Genomic DNA, 20,976 nt, shown 5'->3' on the forward strand with positions numbered 1-20,976 from the left:
GGTGAATGGGGAATTACCGCCCCCGCTCACTTTGGAGTAGGGCGGTAATTCCGCCATCCACCAAGGCGGACATGGTAAAATACCGGCGGCAACCATGTAATAAGGCCACAAATATTATCTTAATATCATTGTAATTGATACAGTGCGGAATGTGACAGAAGATGTTGCTTATCTCTTCTTGGAATATTTCTGCTGCTGAAGAAATTCCAAAACTCAGGCGTTTATAACAGAATAGTCCTAGGTGGGTGGTGAAGGTCGTGATGTACCTCGACTCTTCACATAATTCAATCTGGTGGTATCCTTTGTTCAGATCTAAACGTGAGAAGACTTTGGCCCTATTTAGTAGATGCATCATGTCAGTGATGTGCAGTGACTGGTGGTGCTCTCTGAGGATAGCTTGATTGGGTGCATGCATGTCCACAGCCTCATCACGAGTTTGGTGGTAACCCTTAAATGCGGCGGTAATACTATTATTGCCGCATTTAAGGGCCCGCCAAATCAGAGGCTTGGTGGATTTACCCACAGCTCTGAGCTGGGGGAAAATCTGCTGCGATTTTGCTGATTTTTGGAGCTATTACCGCCAGTGGTAATACCGCCGAACATTCCCCATTGGGCCCAATGGGGAATGGGAAATTCCCGAATGGGCCCAATGGGGAATTGGAACTTGCTGTTCCGCCAAACCCATGATCCGGTGCTAATAGCACCGGGGGTTTGGCAGTAGGGCTAAATTATTTGGCCTTCCGAGACCCTTTTTGGCACTGGTACCACCGGTGAGAGCCATGGAGTTGGTCCCGATGCTGGTTCAATTATGCCTACCTCTACTATGGCAAGCAGCTCTTTTTCTACCTGGTGTTGAATATTGAAAGGGATACCCCTGAAGTATTGGGCTATATGTTTTACTGTCTGGTCGATATGCAGCCGGATCTTTCGCACTTTTAGTTTCCCAGTCCACTTGAAGAGCTGGGGAAAACGTGTTGCTATCTTGGCAGCGGGTGAGATGTATTTATGTGACTTGATTTGATACAGTATGTGCATGAATCCCATTTGAATGGCCGACTTGAAACTCAGTACACATCCACTCGCAGCTTCGGTTGCAAGTCTGCAGTCTTGTTTGTCTTTGTGTCGGCTGGGGGTTTTAAAGGCGGCCAAGCATGGGAGGGGTTCCTTGGCCCCGTATGCGCAGACTACCACCCAAGCTTCTTCCGTTTGGGCTTGTGTGTGAGTTTTAGATACTCCTTCCGGCATTATGTTGACGGTGGCTCCTGAGTCCACAAGGAACTCAAATTCTTGTCCTTGGATGGATAGCGGCAGTGTGGGGCTATGTTCAGAAGCCGTTCAGATTGCCCATGTCATATAAGTAGCCTCTCTTCTTCAGTTCTTTGCTGGACTGTGAGTCGTACTCGCTTTTGGACGGCGTGTTTGTGTGTAGATGGTGAATCCTCCTCCTCCCTTTTTGGCAGCTGTCAGGTGACCGGGAGTTCTTTACCCGTGTGTGGCATCTCTTCTTATGGTGCTGTCTTTCCGGGATTCTATTTTTTTTTTTGGTGGTGCCGAGGCGGGGACTTGTGCCGGTGTGATTTCTGTTGAGAAGAGCTGGTTCTAGCAGCTTTTAGATTCCGGCATATGGTGCAAAAGTGGTCTTCACCGCCACAGGCAGAACATATCTGGCTCATGGCTGGGCATGACCCGTCGTGTGGGAGGTCCTAACCGCATTGAAAACACTGCTGTTTCTCCTGTCAGGCGTCTTGTGCTGTATGCGAGTGTTGTTGGGATATGAGTTTGTTTAGGGCCTCTTCTTTGATGGTTGTTGGTGCAGGGATGTGGGTTTTACTAAACGTGGATGTTTGTAGGTGTAATGCCAAAGATGTTCTAGCTAGGACGAGGATTTCTGCTAACGTGTGCGGTACTTGTAGCAGTTTCTTTTTCAGTATTATAGACTCACACCCCACAATTACTTGGGAGTTGATGGCTTCCTCATTGTTGTACAGGTGAAATTCACAGTGCTTTACTCTTGATTTGAGGTGTGTCACAAATTTGGCCATGCTCGCACCAGGGAGTTGTGTCGTAGTGTGGAACACGTGTGTCTCATAGTCAACGTTTCTGTGAGTTGCCAAATGTTCCTTCAGTATTTGCTTGAGGTCTTCGTACTTGTATTCTACATCCTCAGGTAATTCAAAAATGATGTCCAGTACCTCTGGGCCAGCCGTGACTGTGAGTAGCCCAATGATGTGCTTGTCCGCCTGCTGGCCAACCGCGTCTAAATAAGCGTCAAACTCTTTCATCCACCTGGTCCACCTCGGACCTAGACTGGTGGTGCCTATCATGTCAAAAGGCATCACGGGCAGTAACAGGAATGCATCTCTCCCTTTTTGAGCAGGGCTGGGAGCTGGGCCAACCTGGTCCTGGCCTTGCACTGGGTCAGACATGTTGCTGGGGCATATTGGGGTGCTCCACCTCTCCTGCATTATCCAGACGTGGGCGTACGCTGGTTCCCTTTCAGGGTATAATGCTGAGGGTTGTGATGGGCTGAGGGGCTGGCGTGATGCCCTGGAAGCTTGTATCCTCTCCCGTACCCCTGCGCCTTGATGCGCCTTGATGCTGCACCTGCAACATGAACTCCTGCCCTGTGTTGTGGCTACTGGCCCTGTCCCTCCAAATTCACACTTACTGTGTGAAAGCAGCAGTAAATAGATCCCACGAGACCTGTGCGTGCTTCCTTCTATGTTATGCAGTCCTCGGTCAGGGCCGCATGAACGTCTCCGTTCCTCCTCCGCTGCACCGCTCTTCCGAGCCAGCGGGGAGCGGAGCTTCATTAATGAGCAGCGGCCCGCTGCTATGGGAAGATGCTGCGGGCTTGCCTCGTCGCCAGTGTAAGGATGCATCCTTAGGAGGGGCTCTGCGCGTGCGCGTCTACCAGCAGCTGTTGCAAGGATACACAGCCATACACCATCAGTGTACAACAGGAATCGCTTTATTCGCGCTGACATAAACCATGGTCAGCTGATCATTACCTCCACGTCCACTCTTCCTCGTCCCAGTACTTACTTCATGAGGCACCTGCCTCCGACACAGGACCTTCTTCTATTTCTTTAAATCTCTATAACTCCTCCCCCACATCCATGTCACTCAGTTTAATTTTTCCTGCCTCCGGCAGGTTGGACTTTTTCTTCCTGGTGCGGGGCACCAGGGAGCACCGATTGCTGGCCCCCTGAGGGGGGCTGTGTGGCAGGGCCCTCGGCTCCCTCAGGTGCAGCGCTGCTCCTGGGCCCCCTGCGGGGCTTGGGGTCACAGTTGAGCTGGATTGCCTCGCTCGGTTCTTTGCTGGGCTCCGGACCGCAGCGTGAGCATTGTGTCCCGGGTCCTGCACGGCCCCGGGAAGGTAAGGAGAGGGGAGGACTGGGCTTGATGTTTTTCCCCTCTCCTCCTGTTTTGGCCGTCTTGATTCGACTTGGCAGTATGGGCTAGCCTTCCCTTTTGTTGTGAGGCCTCTCTGCTTCTTGTCGTGGGGTGACAGTGGCAGAGAGTCTTTGGGAGTGCGGGGGCTCTGTTCTGTCGCAGGCATGTCACATACCACCTGCTCCTCAGACACACGGCCCAGGATGCACCGGATGTTAGCTGCATTATCTGGGGGAAGGTAAGGAGAGGGGAGGACTGTGCTTGATATTTTTCCCCTCTCCTGCGGGTATGGCCATCTTGACTCCTTCAACATGCCGTTTTCCTCGTGCCTTGTGTGCACATCTTTATTGGAAATGATGGCAAGCACTTGGCAGTATGGGCTAAGCCTTCCCTTTTGTTGTGAGGCCTCTCTGCTTCTTGTCGTGGGGTCACTATGACAGAGTATTTGAAAGTGCGGGGGCTCTGTTCTGTCGTAAGCATGTCTCATACCACCCGCTCCTCAGAGACACACGGCCCAGGATGCACCGGATGTTAGCTGCATTATCTGGGGGAAGGTAAGGAGAGGGGAGGACTGTGCTTGATGTTTTCCCCTCTCTTGCTGGTATGGCCATCTTGACTCCTTCGAAAGGCCGTTACCTCGTGCTCTGTGTACACATCTTTATTGGAAATGATGGCAAGCACTTGGCAGTATGGGCTAGCCTTCCCTTTTTGTTGTGAGGCCTCTCTGCTTCTTGTCGTGGGGTGTCTGTGACAGAGTATTTGAAAGTGTGGGGGCTCTGTACTGTCACAGGCATGTCACATACCACCCGCTCCTCAGACACACACAGCCCAGGATGCACCGGATGTTGGCTGCATTCCTTGCGTGCTGCCTGTGAATACGGCGCAGATTTGGACACGTCTGCAAGCAGCCGGAAGGGTACCGGCCTGGCATAGTCTACACTTCGGGTTCGAGTATCAGCGGTGCTGACTCGGTCCTTCAACCTTCCTAGACCAACGCATTGGAACGATCTAGAGCATGGGGCTACCAGCTACTGGATACAGGGCTCAAGCCACCTCTCAGTCATGTGGCGTGTTAGTGGTGTGTTTGGGTCTGTGCTAGCTATGGACGCAGACTCCTTGTCCTGTCCTCTTGCTCTAAACTGCGCGAGGGAAAGTCGAAGGAGTTGATTTGCTTTTCCCTTGTCCGGCATGGGATTATGGAAAATGCATCATGGAAGTAACGGCCATGCAGGGGGTTCCCAGTGTCTCTTCTTTTAGGGCCTAGGTCCTCCGGTGCCGACGTGTTGCTTTCACGCCTCCTCTCAGACTTGTGGGAAGTGATAGGGCACATGGTGGCACATGTCTGTGCTTAGAGGGGTTCTCAGAGCCCCTGGTGCCGGTGGAGGGGGATGTCACATCAGTGGGTTTTCCAGTATAGGCATACCTCAGGTAGGGGGTTGCCTTTGATGTCGGCTATCCGGGATGGATTGCTTTGCCCCGCTTTGTGACAGTACTCTGCCCTTTTGACGCCAGCCTGGTGGCTCCTCTGTCAGCTGAGGGGGCCATAGTCTGCTGGACTTCTGGGCTGTCCAGTATCTTCCTTTTGATAGGTCAGATCTTTTTGTGGGATGACAAGCATGCTGTTATATTGTGGCGCAGGCCTGTTTCAACGTCCTGTGATTTCCCTCTGGTGCAAGTGCAGTGACTGGCGGTTTTCCCTGGCTCCTCGTCTCTATCTTCTCGGAGGTGTATGGGACCGGTGGGGTTCGGCTTCCTGGGTAATGGGCTCCTTCTGGAGGGGGTATCAGTTGCCGTTCCTGTCTCCTCCTGTCCAGGTTTGCATGGTTAGGACTTTGGTACCCTGCTCACGGTCCAAGTAGTTGGCCATGAGATCCGTTCTCTCCGAACGGTTGTTGTGGGTTACCGTCTTGCCCGTTCCTCTCCCTGTTCGGGGTCAAGTTTTCTACTTGCGGGTGTTCCTGGTCCCTATGCCTTCTAGGATGTGTCACCTGCTTATGGGTCTCAAGACCCTGCACTGCTTGTCCGGACGTCTGGGGAGAGCGTACTCTGGATGTTGTGCAGGGGGAGCGCTTGCTGGGTGTTCTGGGCTGGGTTCTCAGAAGGCAGTATGTCTCGGCTCGCCTGTTGCTGAAGTTACGGGGCACATGGCGTCTTACATGTTTTCCAGTTCCTTGAGCCCGTCTTCGGTTACGTCTCCTGGTGTCTTATACTCTCTCCCACTGGCTCCCGACATCTCAGCTTTCGTAGTTTTGTTTTCAGTGTCCCCAGCGCTGCGATTGTCCCTGCTATGGTGGCGGGGGTTTCAGGTCTACAGGCTGAGGTGTGCATGGTCCTTCCTCCTGTGGCCTCTCCTACTACCAACACCAGCAGAAAGGGTCTACATTGGGGGTCCTCCCAGCTCAAGGGTTGTGAGATCTGGGGAGAGCCGGCGATCAACCAATTGGCAGGAGTTGTGCCATTGTCCAAGCTCTGGTGTACTTCGAGGAGTTGCTGGACGGTCGGCGGTTTTTGGTCCGATCGGACAATACGACGGCCTTGGCATATGTCAACTGCAAAAGGGGTTCCGGCCACTCCTTGAATGCTCTGGAAGCGCTGATAGGCACCTGGGAGGACTGTCATCTGGTGTCTCTGGTGGCCTCACGTATCAGAAGGGTGGACAATGTTCAAGCGGATCTTCTCAGATGCCGGTTTTCACTCCTCTGCGGAACTGGTCCTGTTGGCCCAGGTCTTTGCGGTGACCTGTGTAAGATTAGGGTCCCTGGTTCTAGACCTGTTTGCATCCCCGGCCTCAGCAGAAGTTCCCCTCTTCTGCTCTAGGTTTCAGGCTGAGGGGATTGGGGGATGGACGCCCTCTCTGTACAGTGGCCTTGGGGTTTTCCTTTATGCCTTTCCGCCTATTCCCCTTCTGCCCCGGGTGGTTTGGCGCATCAGAGTGTCAAGGGTGACTGTGTTGTTGTTAGCTCCGTTCTGGTCCCGCCGGAGTTTGCTCCCCTCTCTGTTGGAGCTTCGGTCCTAGGAATCTTGGCTGGTTCCGAGGTGGCCGTGTCCCCTTCAAGGGGATCTGCGGTTGGAATTCCACCAGATGCAATGGGCGGTGTGGCTATTGCTCAGTCTAGGTTGATATCTCAGGGGTTCTCAGATCCTGTAGTTGGGTCCAAATGGATGCTCTTAGACCCTCCACTCTGAAGGTGTTAGGCAGAGACTGGGGCCATTTCCGAGACTGGTATGGGCGGTCTGGGATCCCTCCCCTGCGTTCTGGCCTCTGCTATCCTTCAGTTCCTCCAGGAGGGATTTTGACAGGGGCCTGGCAGTTTTTCCAGGCTTCGCTCTCAGTAGGCCTCCATGAAATTACTTTTGGGGGACTCTGACGGTCACTTGGATGGGGAGGTGTTGGTGGGGAAATTGATCCAGGGTTTTTCTTCTTCCCGTCCTTGTGCTGATAAAGGGCTTTCCTCTTGGGATCTCCCTCTTGTATTACGGTTCCTTCACGGGCCTCCTTTTGAGCCCTTTTCCGAGATTGATATCAAACATCTTACACTGAAATCTGCTTTTCTTATTGCCCTCACTTCTGCCCGTAGGCTTGGGGAGATTGGGGCTCTCTTATGTCACGCTCCTTTCCTGAGGGTGCTGCCAGACTCGGTGGTGCCGGGGTGTGGTCCGATGTTTCTCCCTCTGATTGCTTGTGGTCCGGCTGGGGCTAGGCATAACGCATCTGTGGTTTCCATTTTCCGGTGGTTCCGGGTTGTGATCTCTAGGGCCTATGTGGCTTCTGGCCTGCCTGTGCCTGCGCACAATCGGGGGCGGTCTGCCAGGGGTTTGGCGGCTTCCTGGGCCGATGCAAGGAGGGTTTTTCTCTGCAAGAGATTTGTATGGCTGCCGCCTAGGCTGGTCTGGGCATTTTCATCAACCGCTATGGGTTGAGTTTCTCCCACTCGGGGGTTGGTTCCTTCGTGGTTGGAGTTTTGTCTGTGGGGATGTGATTTAAGAGTTATTGTGGGTGTGATTTGCTGCAATGTTTTTGGCTCTGTGTCTCATTGGGACCTTTTCCCCGTTGCTGCTTTGGTGTACCTCATTAAGTAAGTACTGGGACGAGGAAGAGTGGACGTGGAGGTAATGCTCTGATTACTTACCGGTAATCTACATTACTCCTAGTCCTACTCTTCCTCGTCACAGTACTGACGACCCTCCTCACCCTCCCTCCGGGGAAGGTCCCATGCTCCGGCTTGGTAATATGAAACTGAGTGACATGGATGTGGGGGAGGAGTTATAGAGATTTAAAGAAATAGAAGAAGGTCCTGTGTCAGAGGCAGGTGCCTCATGAAGTAAGTACTGTGACGAGGAAGAGTAGGACTAGGAGTAATGAAGATTACCGGTAAGTAATCAGAGCATGTAACGCGTATAGCTGTGTCCCATTGGTCAGGTGATCACAGGCGACGCTACAGTATAATTTATTCATCTGGCAAGATGGGCCAAGTAGGTGAATTCACATGTTAATACATGAGCAGCTGGACAGGCACTGGGTCCAATTGTGTTTAAATTTACTCAGCTTTTCATTGCTCCATGGTCTTAAAATGTATACGATATAATTTTGTGAAATGCCATTTTCAGTCTCATTTTTTATTTAAATAATGCAGATACGTTAAAAAAAATTACGAGCATGATTTTTCTCTCCCCTTGCTATTGTAGAGTTAAAATCTATAAAATTGTTGGCGGGGCTTGAGGTCCGGTATTGCTTCAAAGGAAGCAACCATATTTTATTATTTAATAAAAATAAGAAAAGCTGGGGCTTCTACACCCTAACCGGATGGCAATTCTTCACATGGACACAATGGCTAGCTTTGTTTTCGCATGTTGTATTTTGTGCCACGTTTGAGACTATGACGCCGCGAAAAAGAGAGACCACGTTACGTGACTACCATCATGACATTGACAGAGAACAAAGAGAAAAGACTATAAAGTGAGACTGGATTTTCGAATTCTTAGGAACTAGTTGGTCAAAAGGAGGCGCTGTGCTCTACGTTCCAATAGCTCGGCCATCTTGGAATAGGAATGATTCCTTGTGGTAACTGCTAAGAGCAAGACTAGCAGGTGGTAGCGGCGGCGTAGCGCACGCGGAATGAGGATCTCAAGTTGACGGCGGGCGGTGCGTTCATTGCAGGCTCTGGTAATGGCAACCGGCAGCGGCAAGGAAACCCGTGGGCTCCTGCAGGACGGGATACGTGCAGCACTGGGGAATTGGGCAGTGCTACAGGTTTGTTATGCCTGCCCCCCGCCCCCCGTATCTGAATGGAACCGTCTCAACCAGCCTGCAGCCCAAAGCAAGAGAGCCCAAAACAGTCTTGTCTTGCAGATCACCGAGCTGTCTGCTATATCATTGAGTAATCCCGCCTCCCCAGGCTCCCACTCGAGTTGGTGTAACAAGTTTCTTAACGGGCTACAGATAATTATTACTTATGTCGCTGTGTATAGTAATAGTGTTAATGGTTCTTTTTCAGTGTTCATGCTGAAATTCAGACCCATAGCTCTCAACCATTTGTGTTGTAAAGGCGGGTGAAAACACCCGATTTTATTTTTGGCGGGTGAGAGGCCCATTGAAATGAATGGGCGTGCAGGAGGCTTGGCGGGTGAGTCAGCTGTTTACAAGGCGGGTGACACCCGCCAAAAGCGTGTGAGTTGAGAGCTATGCTATAGTGACCACAACAAAGGCATGTCAGCGGTCGAATTTATGAGGGCAATTTCTCTATAGTTCGCCGCTGTCGCATACTTATGTAATGTACAGTATTATTATGTACTCGCATTTTCGGATCAGTAGAAAGTTCTCTCAGTAAACGGGCAATCTCTAAAATCCGGTCTAAGTCAACTACGGCAAGAAATATTATTTTAAATTACACTAGTATATGTTAGAGCACATTATTTAAACCATTGGTTGTAGAGCCACTTCTGAAGGTAAGCCGATTAAGTAATCTTATAGTTCAGGCTCTGACTTTCATAATACCCAGCATCTTATTTCCTGTTCGCCTACAAACGCATGTTTGTCCGCAATAAAACATTTGTGCTTGGGATAGCAAATGGACATACACTATACATCTTGGCTTTCTGATGCATTGTGTTAATGTGGTAAACATCTCATTACATAGATGCCAATATTTTGCAGATCCTGGTGTTGACTTCTGGCATGCGTACAATGATGAAACAAGGGTGAAACACGTGTATGGGGTTGCTGGTGGTACTCTCGTTCAGATTGGAATTGCCATTGTATTTCGGTGCTGGACTGCCCCTGGGCAGGACAAAGACTGATATGCAAATGGATATTTCCCATCTGTGAAAGGCACAGTGAGTAAAAGCAGTGGCTGCGAACTCTCAAGTGGTTAATAACCACTGAACAGGTCATCATGTCTGTTCTTGCGAGAGAGGGGCGCCCGCTACCTTTGTACTATTTGTTAAGGAACCTGGGATTGGTAACCCTAGGTCTCCTGGGGGCAACCAGACGTGGTCTCCCTCTCACTGTGCTTAGAGAGGCATCAGCTTCACCTCACTGATGATCCCCAACAAGGGTGAAACACGTGTATGGGGTTGCTGGTGGTACTCTCGTTCAGATTGGAATTGCCATTGTATTTCGGTGCTGGACTGCCCCTGGGCAGGACAAAGACTGATATGCAAATGGATATTTCCCATCTGTGAAAGGCACAGTGAGTAAAAGCAGTGGCTGCAAACTCTCAAGTGGTTAATAACCACTGAACAGGTTATCATGTCTGTTCTTGCGAGAGAGGGGCGCCCGCTACCTTTGTACTATTTGTTAAGGAACCTGGGATTGGTAACCCTAGGTCTCCTGGGGGCAACCAGACGTGGTCTCCCTCTCACTGTGCTTAGAGAGGCATCAGCTTCACCTCACTGATGATCCCCAACAAGGGTGAAACACGTGTATGGGGTTGCTGGTGGTACTCTCGTTCAGATTGGAATTGCCATTGTATTTCGGTGCTGGACTGCCCCTGGGCAGGACAAAGACTGATATGCAAATGGATATTTCCCATCTGTGAAAGGCACAGTGAGTAAAAGCAGTGGCTGCGAACTCTCAAGTGGTTAATAACCACTGAACAGGTTATCATGTCTGTTCTTGCGAGAGAGGGGCGCCCGCTACCTTTGTACTATTTGTTAAGGAACCTGGGATTGGTAACCCTAGGTCTCCTGGGGGCAACCAGACGTGGTCTCCCTCTCACTGTGCTTAGAGAGGCATCAGCTTCACCTCACTGATGATCCCCAACAAGGGTGAAACACGTGTATGGGGTTGCTGGTGGTACTCTCGTTCAGATTGGAATTGCCATTGTATTTCGGTGCTGGACTGCCCCTGGGCAGGACAAAGACTGATATGCAAATGGATATTTCCCATCTGTGAAAGGCACAGTGAGTAAAAGCAGTGGCTGCGAACTCTCAAGTGGTTAATAACCACTGAACAGGTTATCATGTCTGTTCTTGCGAGAGAGGGGCGCCCGCTACCTTTGTACTATTTGTTAAGGAACCTGGGATTGGTAACCCTAGGTCTCCTGGGGGCAACCAGACGTGGTCTCCCTCTCACTGTGCTTAGAGAGGCATCAGCTTCACCTCACTGATGATCCCCAACAAGGGTGAAACACGTGTATGGGGTTGCTGGTGGTACTCTCGTTCAGATTGGAATTGCCATTGTATTTCGGTGCTGGACTGCCCCTGGGCAGGACAAAGACTGATATGCAAATGGATATTTCCCATCTGTGAAAGGCACAGTGAGTAAAAGCAGTGGCTGCGAACTCTCAAGTGGTTAATAACCACTGAACAGGTTATCATGTCTGTTCTTGCGAGAGAGGGGCGCCCGCTACCTTTGTACTATGCGTACAATGATTACCTTTTTATAGCAGTGTGACGATATTCAATAAAACGAGCCAAGGTATGGAATTATGTGGCAGTGTGGTTTTTACTACTCGCCCAAACATTAGCGCTGATGGACATGTACCTGTTGAGCAGCTATGCAGTGTTTTTCTGTAGTCCCTCAACAAGGTACATATTGTCTGCATAAATGATTCTTTGGTAATCGAGCATACCTGGAGGGTGCGTTTTAAGTTCCCCATGAATCTTTCCACGGTTCCATTGGCCTGGAGCCATAGCAGCGTTATCTTGCGGTGTTGGAAGCCAAGATGTTCTGCAAACATGGCGCAGTCATGTCAGCTGAAAGGAGGGCCATTGTCCGATTTTTACTATGGACGGAATTCCGTAGACTGCAAATGTTTTGTTGGAGTGGATCAGGTGCAACTCAGGAAATCTGGACATTTCATTGATAATTACAAGTACGTACTTACTGTTGGCTAACGGGCCGAACATGTTGATGGCAACTTTGTCCCATACCACTTCGTCCCATACCTGCAAAGGCATTGATGACATCTTAAGAGGCTCGGGAAAGGTGCGTGGGGCAACTGCCTTGCAGGCAGTGCATTTGCCTAACATCTGTTCTACTCTTTCGTCCATCTGTGGAAACCACACTTTGGTTCTGAGTTGTTCTTTTTGTTGAGATGATTCCTCTGTGCCCGGTGTGTGCGAGTGCAAGCACTTGCTCCTGCAGGTCTGTTGGGATGACAATTCTGTTTTCTTTTAGCAAGAGTCCTTCTGGGGACATGGATAGTGTGTGTCGTATGAGTCTGAATGTGTGGAAAGGCCTTTCTTCAGCCGCGGATAGGGGTTGTCCATGGCTGGTCTTGATGTGCCACTGGACTGACTGCAGGCAGGCCTGTACTTTCTGGAGTAGGTGGTCATTACTCAGGCCTTGTATCAGTTGAGCACTCGTGATGGACTTTGGCAGTGCATTGCTTATCAGATAGTTTATCTATTGGTTGGCTTTGGTGGACTTCCTCTCATCACAAGCTGGAAGTGGGTATCTGCATAAGAATTCTGCCGGGTTGGCGTTTTCCCAGGTGGTGTATTATCTTAAATAAGTATTCTTGCAGCCTAAGTTCCCACCTTGCAGTACGTGGTGGCATTTTGGCCGTTGGTTTGTCATATATGGTTGTGAGGGCCTGGTGATCAGTGATGAGGCTGAATGCGCGGCCATATAGGAACAGATGGCAGTGTTCACATGCCCACACAACTGCCAGGCTCTCCTTCTCTGGTTAAGAATAAGTACACTTTGTTGCTGAGAGACTGAGACTTGCGTATGCTACTATGCGTCTCGGTGCGTCAGGCGAGGCTCCTGGTTTGGTTTGGGCTAGGATTGCCCCCAGGCAGACGGGGCTGGCATCAACCGCCACCTGTGTGTCGAGGTCCGGATCTTAATACCCATGCAGGATGCAGAGGCAATGCGTTTCTTGATTTCTTGGAACACTTCATTGCATGCATTGGACCAGTAGAATTCTTGCCCTTTTCCTGTAAGTAACTGGAGGGGCGTGCTCCCCGATGCTAAATCCTGAACGTATGGTGTACAATAGTTTGCTATTCCTAAAAATGACCTGACTGCAGATGCAGAAGTGGGTGTAGGGGCTTCCACCAGTGCTTGCACCTTTTTCAGGTCTGGTTGCAGGCTGTTGCTTGAAAATATATTGAAGAATTTTGGGGTCGAGTTGCTGAGCTCACATGTCAACATTCAGCTTTAAATGGGCGTCCTCAAGCGCCATGCACGCTCTTCTTGGGGTATCCTCATGTGCTTCCTGCGTGGTACCAAATATTAAAATGTCATTGCTGTAGTTTGGGAAATGCTAGATGACCTGATGGATTTAGTTTTGAAATATCTTGGCAGCTGACGATACTCCAAAACGGAGTCCCTTGTACCTGAAAAGTTTCAAGTGTGTGGAGAAGTTAGTGATGTATCAGGATGAAGGATGCAGTTCCAGTTGGGGGTCACCCTTGTTTAAATCGAATTTAGAGAATACCTTTGCCCCGTGTAATAGATGCATCATGTCCGTCATCAGAATACCTTTGCCCTGTGTAATTAGATGCAAGATGCCGTTCTCTTTCTATTGCTACTTTGGGAGCCCTCATATCTACACAGATACGGATGCTGGTATTCTCTTTTTTTGTCACAGGCTCTATGGGGGACACCAAGGTGTGGTTCCTGATGCTGGTTCAATAATGTCTTGTTCCTTTTATGACTGTATTTCGTCTTCTACGTGTCTCTGGGTGTTAAGAGGTATGCTCCTGTAGTGTTGGGGTGTTGGTTGTCTCTGTGTGTTTTTGTGTAGCTTAATTTGTTTGCCCCTGAGTTTTCCCAGTCCTTTTAAACAATGTTGGGAACATTTTCTTTATCATTTCCTTTGGACTGGAGGTGTATGCCGACATGATCTGGTACATTATGTGTATGAGGCCCATTTGAATAGCTGACTGAAAACTGAGGATGCGTCCCCCTGGCACTTCTCCTTTTATGACATATATTTTAACTTTTAAGCTTTTGTCCTTATATTGGCATGTGGCCATGAACATGTCTTGGTACTTGAGGGGTTTGCTTGAGCCGTATGGGTATATTTCAGTGTCTGCTTTGCTTAACTCCTTCTTGTTGATCAGATTTGTATGTGTCTTCATTAATGACTTTACCATAGTTCCGGTATCGATAAGGAACAAGCAGCTCTGTCTATTTATCTGTAGCAATAATGTCGGGCTGTAATCGGCTGCAGTGTCATTTCCAATGGCATGAACATACCCTCTCTTTCTGTCTTCTCTCGACGAGGAGTCGTCGACAGCGTTGCGGATACCCCTACAGGTACCTGATTTTCTGTCGTGGTTGTGGCCGTCTTTGTGAGTGCTGTCTGCTCCTGTGCCAGCCGGAATTGTCTCTTCTATCATCACGCCGTCTGTTTCTGCGTGATGATTCTCGTGATCCGCTGTGTGAACTGCATCTGCTGGTTGCATGAGATTGCCACGTGTTGGGTCGTGGGCTTTCCCGCCTCGAGCAACTGCCATCTTGTTTCCTGGCTTCTATGCTGGTTTCTGCTGATAGAAAGAATCTAATGTTCTTGCAGACAGATTGGAAGTGGTTCTTACCCCCGCATTTGTCACAATGGTGACCTAGGCCAGGCACAGGCCGACGTGTGTATCCGCATCTGTAACACTTTTTCTGTTCTGCAGTATTCTCTAACATGCAAATGGGACACACAATTGCTGGCGATGCAGATTGAGTTATTTTAATATTGCTGAGTGACTCGGTTTGCAAGGACAAAGCAGAATCAGCTCTCGCTTGCTATAAAATTTCATCCACGGATCTACTCTTTTGAAGCAACTTGGGGACTCGCATCCCGCAATGGCTTGCAATTTGAGTGCTTCTTTTGTCGAGTATCGGTCGAAATAACAATACTTTGCACGTTTTTGTAATCTCATTACAAAATTGTTCCTGTTTTCACTTTTATCCTGCATGGTTGTATGGAAAATATGCCTCTCATAACCCACGTTTCTCAGCGGTGCAAAATAATTTAGCGAGTCAATTACGCTTTGAAATGTGTCTGCAGTGTTTTCTGGCATCTCAAATACAATGTCTCTTACCACTGAGCCAAGTGAATGCATTAAAATTCTTGTCAGACGACGTTCCTCCCGGACACCCGTCGCATCGATATATAAGTGCAGCTCCTTTAGCCACCTGACCCACCTAGGCGCAAGGCTACTAGTGTCTGAGATGTTAAAATGTTGTATGGCTTGCAGCTGTAATGAGTCATAATTTCCTTCTTCCCTCAGCGTGGGGCTGCGGGGAGTGGAGCTGGATTGTGGGCTTTGCCAGCTGCTGTCTGCCTCGATTCCTGACATGATGGCAGGGCCTCAGGGAGTTGAAAGGTTTAACTTACTTGCAACACGCTGATGCCGAGGATGTCCGTGTTGCAGTAGGCTGAATAAAGCTGGGTGGTGCAGCGTTCAGAGGTCTGCGCAGTGTGTAGTTCGCAGCTTGTAATGCTGAGAAAATACCTGATTTGCATGTGCAGGCACCCGTAGCAGTGGCGTTTGCTGTGCGCACTAATTAATCACTTTCTTGAATGTTTACCTTTGTAATTGGCCAAATATTCCTCTGTGGCGTTGCCTGTAGTAGGATATGATGGCCGGGTGGCGCAGTACCTGTTTTGCTGCCGGTGCACGCTCTAATGCTTTTCTCCGTGGTGGTGCCTTTGATGTGACTTCTTTATGCAGGGCACAGCCTCCTGCTGCTCCTTGAAACGGCAGCTGCGTAGCATAGTGGGGGCGTGGGTGTGAGCCACTTCAGCGATGATGATGATCGCAGCAGGAATCGTTGTCGGGAGCGGGTGTCGATTCTTAAATTTACTTGTCCAGAAATTATTTTATTCTTGAAGTTACCCTCAATAAAATTGTCAATTCACTTCTTATCCTTTTTAAAATATTCTCTTGTTGTCGGTCCATAGCTAGATAATCCTCAAATACTCGTACTACTCTTGTTGTCCATAGCTATATAGTCCTCAACACATGTTTTGCTAGTCGGGAGGATATGTACCTAAGGAGGTATTGTTAGAAAGTTTGTATGATATTTTTATAGAATCAACAACCTACTTCTTGTACATATTGGTACATTAAATAAGGTATTGAGCAACCTTGTGTCCTGTGAATCTTTCTAGGAATGTTCATTCATTTAGTACTTTTCTTTAGTAAAGTTTGGATCTTGCCTGTAAATCTAGTGTCTAAAAAACATAATGAAAATGTGGGGAGGAATGTTCTGAATGTGTAATCTGTCTACTATACTAACATTTTTAGGACTTGTGTACTTATTAGAACAAAATGATCTGAAATATACCTTCTATGATGAAAGGGAGAATCAGTGTGTGTCTCTTCTGAAGAAGCTAGAGCTTCAACATTGTACGAGGATGCCAAAATCGAACTTTAAAATGGCAGCTGCTATGTTGGGCGTGCAAGGCCACGTGCACACAGGTTTTTAACACAATGACATCTTGGAATATGATGTAATTGGTGCTTGCTGCCACATTTGCATTCCTGACTAAAAAACTGTTTCGCATTCTGGCCAAAATGTACAAACAATATTTTAAATACATTTTTTGGTATATATTGCATTAATTACCCACATTTATGTTGTTTACATTATCACCACAATTTGTAACGATTTATATACTATTTATTGGACATATATATTGAAGGTATTGAGTGGTTAGGAAAGGTCTCGACGATGAGTGGTTCATGTTGCGCATGTCATATTTGTGACTGGGGATGTGGAGAACTGAGCGCAATGTTGGAATTTCATATGTATTCAGTGTAGTTAAATATGGATGGGATATATTACTTTAGTGTTATTGTTTGAATTGATAAATATTAAGGTTTGCACATGCGTAGAAAGATAAAATGTTAAAACCGCCAAATTATATATAAATGTGTTTCACACCTGGTGTGCCACGGAGAGCCCATAAGCTGTCACGGATGGCACTCTGTTAAGAGTGGCACAGGGCACCCAGATAGGGTATGGGTGGTTGTGCTGAAGTAAGGGGGACAGATGAGTACACACACAGCAGAAAGTAAAAGAGAACAAAGAGTAGGCAAGTGTAGCAGGGGAATCCCTCTTGGGGTGTATGCAGAAATGGGAAAGAGTGTTCCACGGACCTTAGGAAAAACTCCAGCCTTCTTCACAGATTGCTATAACAGAGGCCCACGCTGTTTGCTCATGGCTGGGAACAACAGCTATGGGTGTCTGTAACGCAGAAACGAGACAAGGGAAGGGGCAGAGGTTGCCTGCCGGAAACCAACAGACAAGCTCTGTACAAAGGGGTCTACAAACGATACAAGAGAAGACAATAACAGACAAATCCAGGAAAAAAGGGAAGTCAATGAGCAAACTAGCAGAAGGAAATGAAGGGAAAGCAGTATAACAGGGTTGGATAGGGATAAAGAACAGAGGGTTGAAAACAAGGAAGGAAGCAAGGGAGCAGCAGTCAGGAAACAGGGGGACTGCAATAACAAAGTAATAAATGCAGTTAAACTGTAGTGGATTGCAGAGGACTGTAGGGTGCAAGGTAGAGTGCTCAGAGGAGCAGGACAGCAAAGAGCAAGCCCAAAGGAGCAGGGCTGTAAGGAAGGCAGCACAGAGGGAAAGGGCTTAGGGCAGCAGAGTGAAGTAAGCTGCATGGCAAGGAGTGAGCCCAGAGGAGCAGGGCTGACTGTAGAAGGCTGCAGAGGACTTTAGTGGGCTGCTAGACTGGAAGCCCAGCGGACAAAGGCTGTAGTTAGAAAGCAGCGGAGCGTGATTGGCTGCAAGGCAGGAAGCCCCGAGGACAAGGGCTGTTGACAGCGGAGTGAAGCAGGCTGCGCGGCAAGGAGCCAGAAGGGCCGGGCAGCAAGGAGTGAGCCCAGAGGAGCAGGGCCGATGAATGTAGAAGGCTGCTGAGGACTGAAGTAGGCTGCAAGGCTGGAAGCCCAGCAGACAAGGGCGGAAGGTAGAAGGCAGCGGAGCGTGATTGGCTGCAAGGCAGGAAGCCCGGCAGGGCACTGGATCAAAAGCAGGAGTGAGCAGGAACAGCATACAAAAATACATAGCTCGAAGCAAAAAGGTGCTGGAAGGACTCTTAATGCAAGAGACTGAGCCCCTGCAGGCAGCAGCTTATATACCGCCCTGCCCAGCACGTAGGCAGGCTGATTGGCCGCACCTGGATCAGCACACCTGAATACAATCTGCCTCCTCCCTCTCTGTTCCTTGTTCCTGAGCTGGTGAAAGCAGCGCTGATCCCTAGGGCTTCTGGGGATTGTAGTTCCGATGATGACGAATAGGAATGGCCAGGAATAGATAGTTATAGCCAAGTGCATTGTGGTAAGTGTAGTTAGTTGGGTAAAATAAAAAGGCACCACAAGTCTCGCAAATGGGAAATAAGTTCCAAAAAGTGAATAGGGATTGTTCCAGGAGTATTCTGTAGATAAATGAATAACAATTAGTCCATAATGATCGCCAGTGTATGCGCCCATGGCGCAGGCATGACATAAGCATGCAACAAGGGGCTTTATAACGCGCATGTGAAGAAGGGGTGCGGGAGGGGCTTGTCCTGAAAACCCACTGTAAAAGAAGAGATAATATTTATTAAACCTGCATGTACACTGAGGAACTTATAAAAGGGAATTCATAAATCAATATATATAGTGAGCTTTTATTAATTCATTTAGAATTTGTAGCCAGCTGTTTGTGTAGTGAATTTCAGGTGGCTGGGAAAAACTTGTTCTGCTGGATTGAGGGATAGGAGAGGAACTATGATTAACCAAGCAGATGGTGTGCCGTTGAACAGGACACAGTGTTTATGGCTTGGTGGTTCCTCTGGAGGCAGATGTAATCTCTCTAAGTGCATTGACGTTTCGCAGAGGGACCCGGACATTTGTTTTGACCAGCAATAAATATGGGTGAAGTAATGCTCGAGGCTGAATTGATCGATACCCAGTACTTTCAATTGTATTCTCAGATGTGCGGTGCGTGTTGAAACGATAGTCATTTAGATTAGCATGTCCAGGGATGCCAGTAAAAGTTGGATTAGAGGGTTATCGCCAGTTCAAAGGGAACTTGTTTTTTCTGCTTTCCTCATGTTGTATCCATGCAAACCATGTGCAATTACAGTTGGGGCTCAGGCCAGTTGTTACTTGTAATGAGCATGTCTTGTACAAACATAATTCAACAGTGTGATGATGTCATGACCTACCATAGACCAATCCCAAGAAGGCGTGTGGTATGAACACGATATGAAGATGGTAGTTAAGATAACAATTGGCCAATGAGAATGGAAGAATTGGAGCAAGATGGAATTTCTTTGTATAGGTTTTGTCCAATCACATGTGGGGTGTGGACTGTAATAAAATATATGGGAGTGTTTTAACTGTTGCAAAAATGTATATAATGTGTCATTTTATGTAGTTCGGTGAGACTTGGGTTAGTTTGGCTCTACAGCATCATCTAACTCCTCCCCCGGACGATTGTACAACTTGCTTTATGTACAAACATGCACTTGTTCCTTAAGGATCTAACCTCTCTCCCTGGCTGTTCAACCAGTATCTGGCACTTCTCGCCCACCACATCGCCGCTCTCTGCCCCTACTTTCAGTGCTATGCGGATGATACCCAACTCATTTTCAGGCTACCCTCGGCCTCCTCTTCTCCTTCCCTCATCTCTGACTGTCTTTCTGCTATCCAAATGGTGTGCCGCCAATGACCTCTGCCTTAATGCCAGTAAGACTGAGATTCTACTCATCGGCACTCCCACTCCCTCCTTCCCTGCTGCTCTCTGGCCGGCCTCTCTGGGCCCTCTTCCTACTCCTACCTGCAAGGCAAAAAACCTTGGGGTCATCTTCGACTCCACACTCTCCTTCTCTCCTCACATATCCGACGTATCTAAGAAGTCACACTACCAGCTACACCTCCTCAGAGGTATCCTTCCTTTCCTCTCCTTCCCCCAGAAGCTCACTGTCTCTAGAGCCCTGGTTCTCTCTAAGCTGGACTACTGTAACAGCCTCTATCTTAATCTGCCCGCCTCTACTCTCCGCCCTTTGCAACTCATCCAGAACAGGACTGCAAGACTTGTCCTTGGCCTCAAGCCCAGGGACCGTATCTCTCCAGGACTGAAATCACTACACTGGCTCCCAGTGACTGCGAGGATCAAGTTCAAAACCCTCTGCATTGTCCACAAGGCCGTCTGGGGCCTTGGGCCAAAATACCTTCAACTCTCTCTTCCTAAATATCTTCCTTCTCGAGCTCTTCGCTCATCCGCCTCCAACTCCCTCAGGGTCAGCCGCTTCTCCAAACAACGAGTTGGGGGCAGATCTCTTTCCACTGCAGGGGCCTCCCTCTGGAACAGCCTTCCTACCTCCCTGAAACTTGAGGAGAACCACCTCCGGTTCCGGAAGCACCTCAAAACCTTCCTCTTTGCCTCCGCTTTCTCTCCCCCTCTCCCCTGCTAATACTACTGAAACTGCACTGAATCTGCAACTGGGCCATTCACCGTTCTCGGCCCAGCCACTCTCCCCTGCACTGCCTCCACGGCAACCCCTGCACTACGGGACTGTGTCTGTATCCATACAGCCCCCCTTCCCAGCACTTGTCTGCACTTACCTCTCACTTGCCACCAGCTGGCCCTTGTTATTTATCCTGTATGCTGTATGCTTATAACCCTGTACTGCACTTTCCCCTCTCCCTTTCCCCCATGCACTTTTCCCTTCCCCTCTACCCTTGCACTTGCGCGATCTGAATGACACCTGGCCTAGTAAGATCGTTGTCTGTCTCCCCTTGTTCCCCCCCCCCCCTGCCTCGTCGCGCCTTGAAACACTTGTGTATAGGCGCGTTACAAATGCCTTATCATTATCATATCATAAGTGATGGCCCCACTTTGGATTAAGGTGATTTAGGGACGTGCCCCTACAAAGGTTATATTGTAATTCTGTTCTATTTTTGTAAGGAGATACGCCAATTACAGTTGTTTACTAATGTTTCTTTGGTACTGAGGAAGTACTTAATGTTTGTGCAATGTATAACAATAGTTGACTGTCAATATCCCCAACAAATTAGAATTAACAGGTATTTTGTATGTCTAGTGATTGTACCTAGTAGAAATTACATAACATCAAATACTAATACATAGAATTATTGATCCTTGTTAAGTCTGAGGTT

At 48.6% G+C, this 20,976-nt stretch overlaps 1 protein-coding gene across 4 annotated transcripts in view; it reads left to right on the forward strand.

Moving 5' to 3' along the window:
* The first annotated feature begins 7,845 nt into the window (after positions 1 to 7,845).
* Positions 7,846 to 20,976, forward strand: part of TSR2 (TSR2 ribosome maturation factor) — a 121,631-nt gene continuing 108,500 nt past the window's right edge. The window contains exon 1 of one of the 4 annotated variants that reach the window (XM_069645322.1): positions 7,846 to 7,869. In XM_069645322.1, coding sequence (XP_069501423.1) covers positions 7,861 to 7,869 — 9 coding nt within the window. In that variant the 5' untranslated portion in view covers positions 7,846 to 7,860. Of the gene's footprint in view, positions 7,870 to 8,378; positions 8,648 to 8,796; positions 9,021 to 20,976 lie in introns of those variants that run through there. The other 3 variants (XM_069645319.1, XM_069645323.1, XM_069645320.1) reach the window with 3 other exon arrangements.

The sequence above is a fragment of the Ambystoma mexicanum genome, chromosome 2p, assembly GCF_040938575.1.
Source record: "Ambystoma mexicanum isolate Mex_15411 chromosome 2p, UKY_AmexF1_1, whole genome shotgun sequence".
NCBI lineage: Eukaryota > Metazoa > Chordata > Amphibia > Caudata > Ambystomatidae > Ambystoma > Ambystoma mexicanum.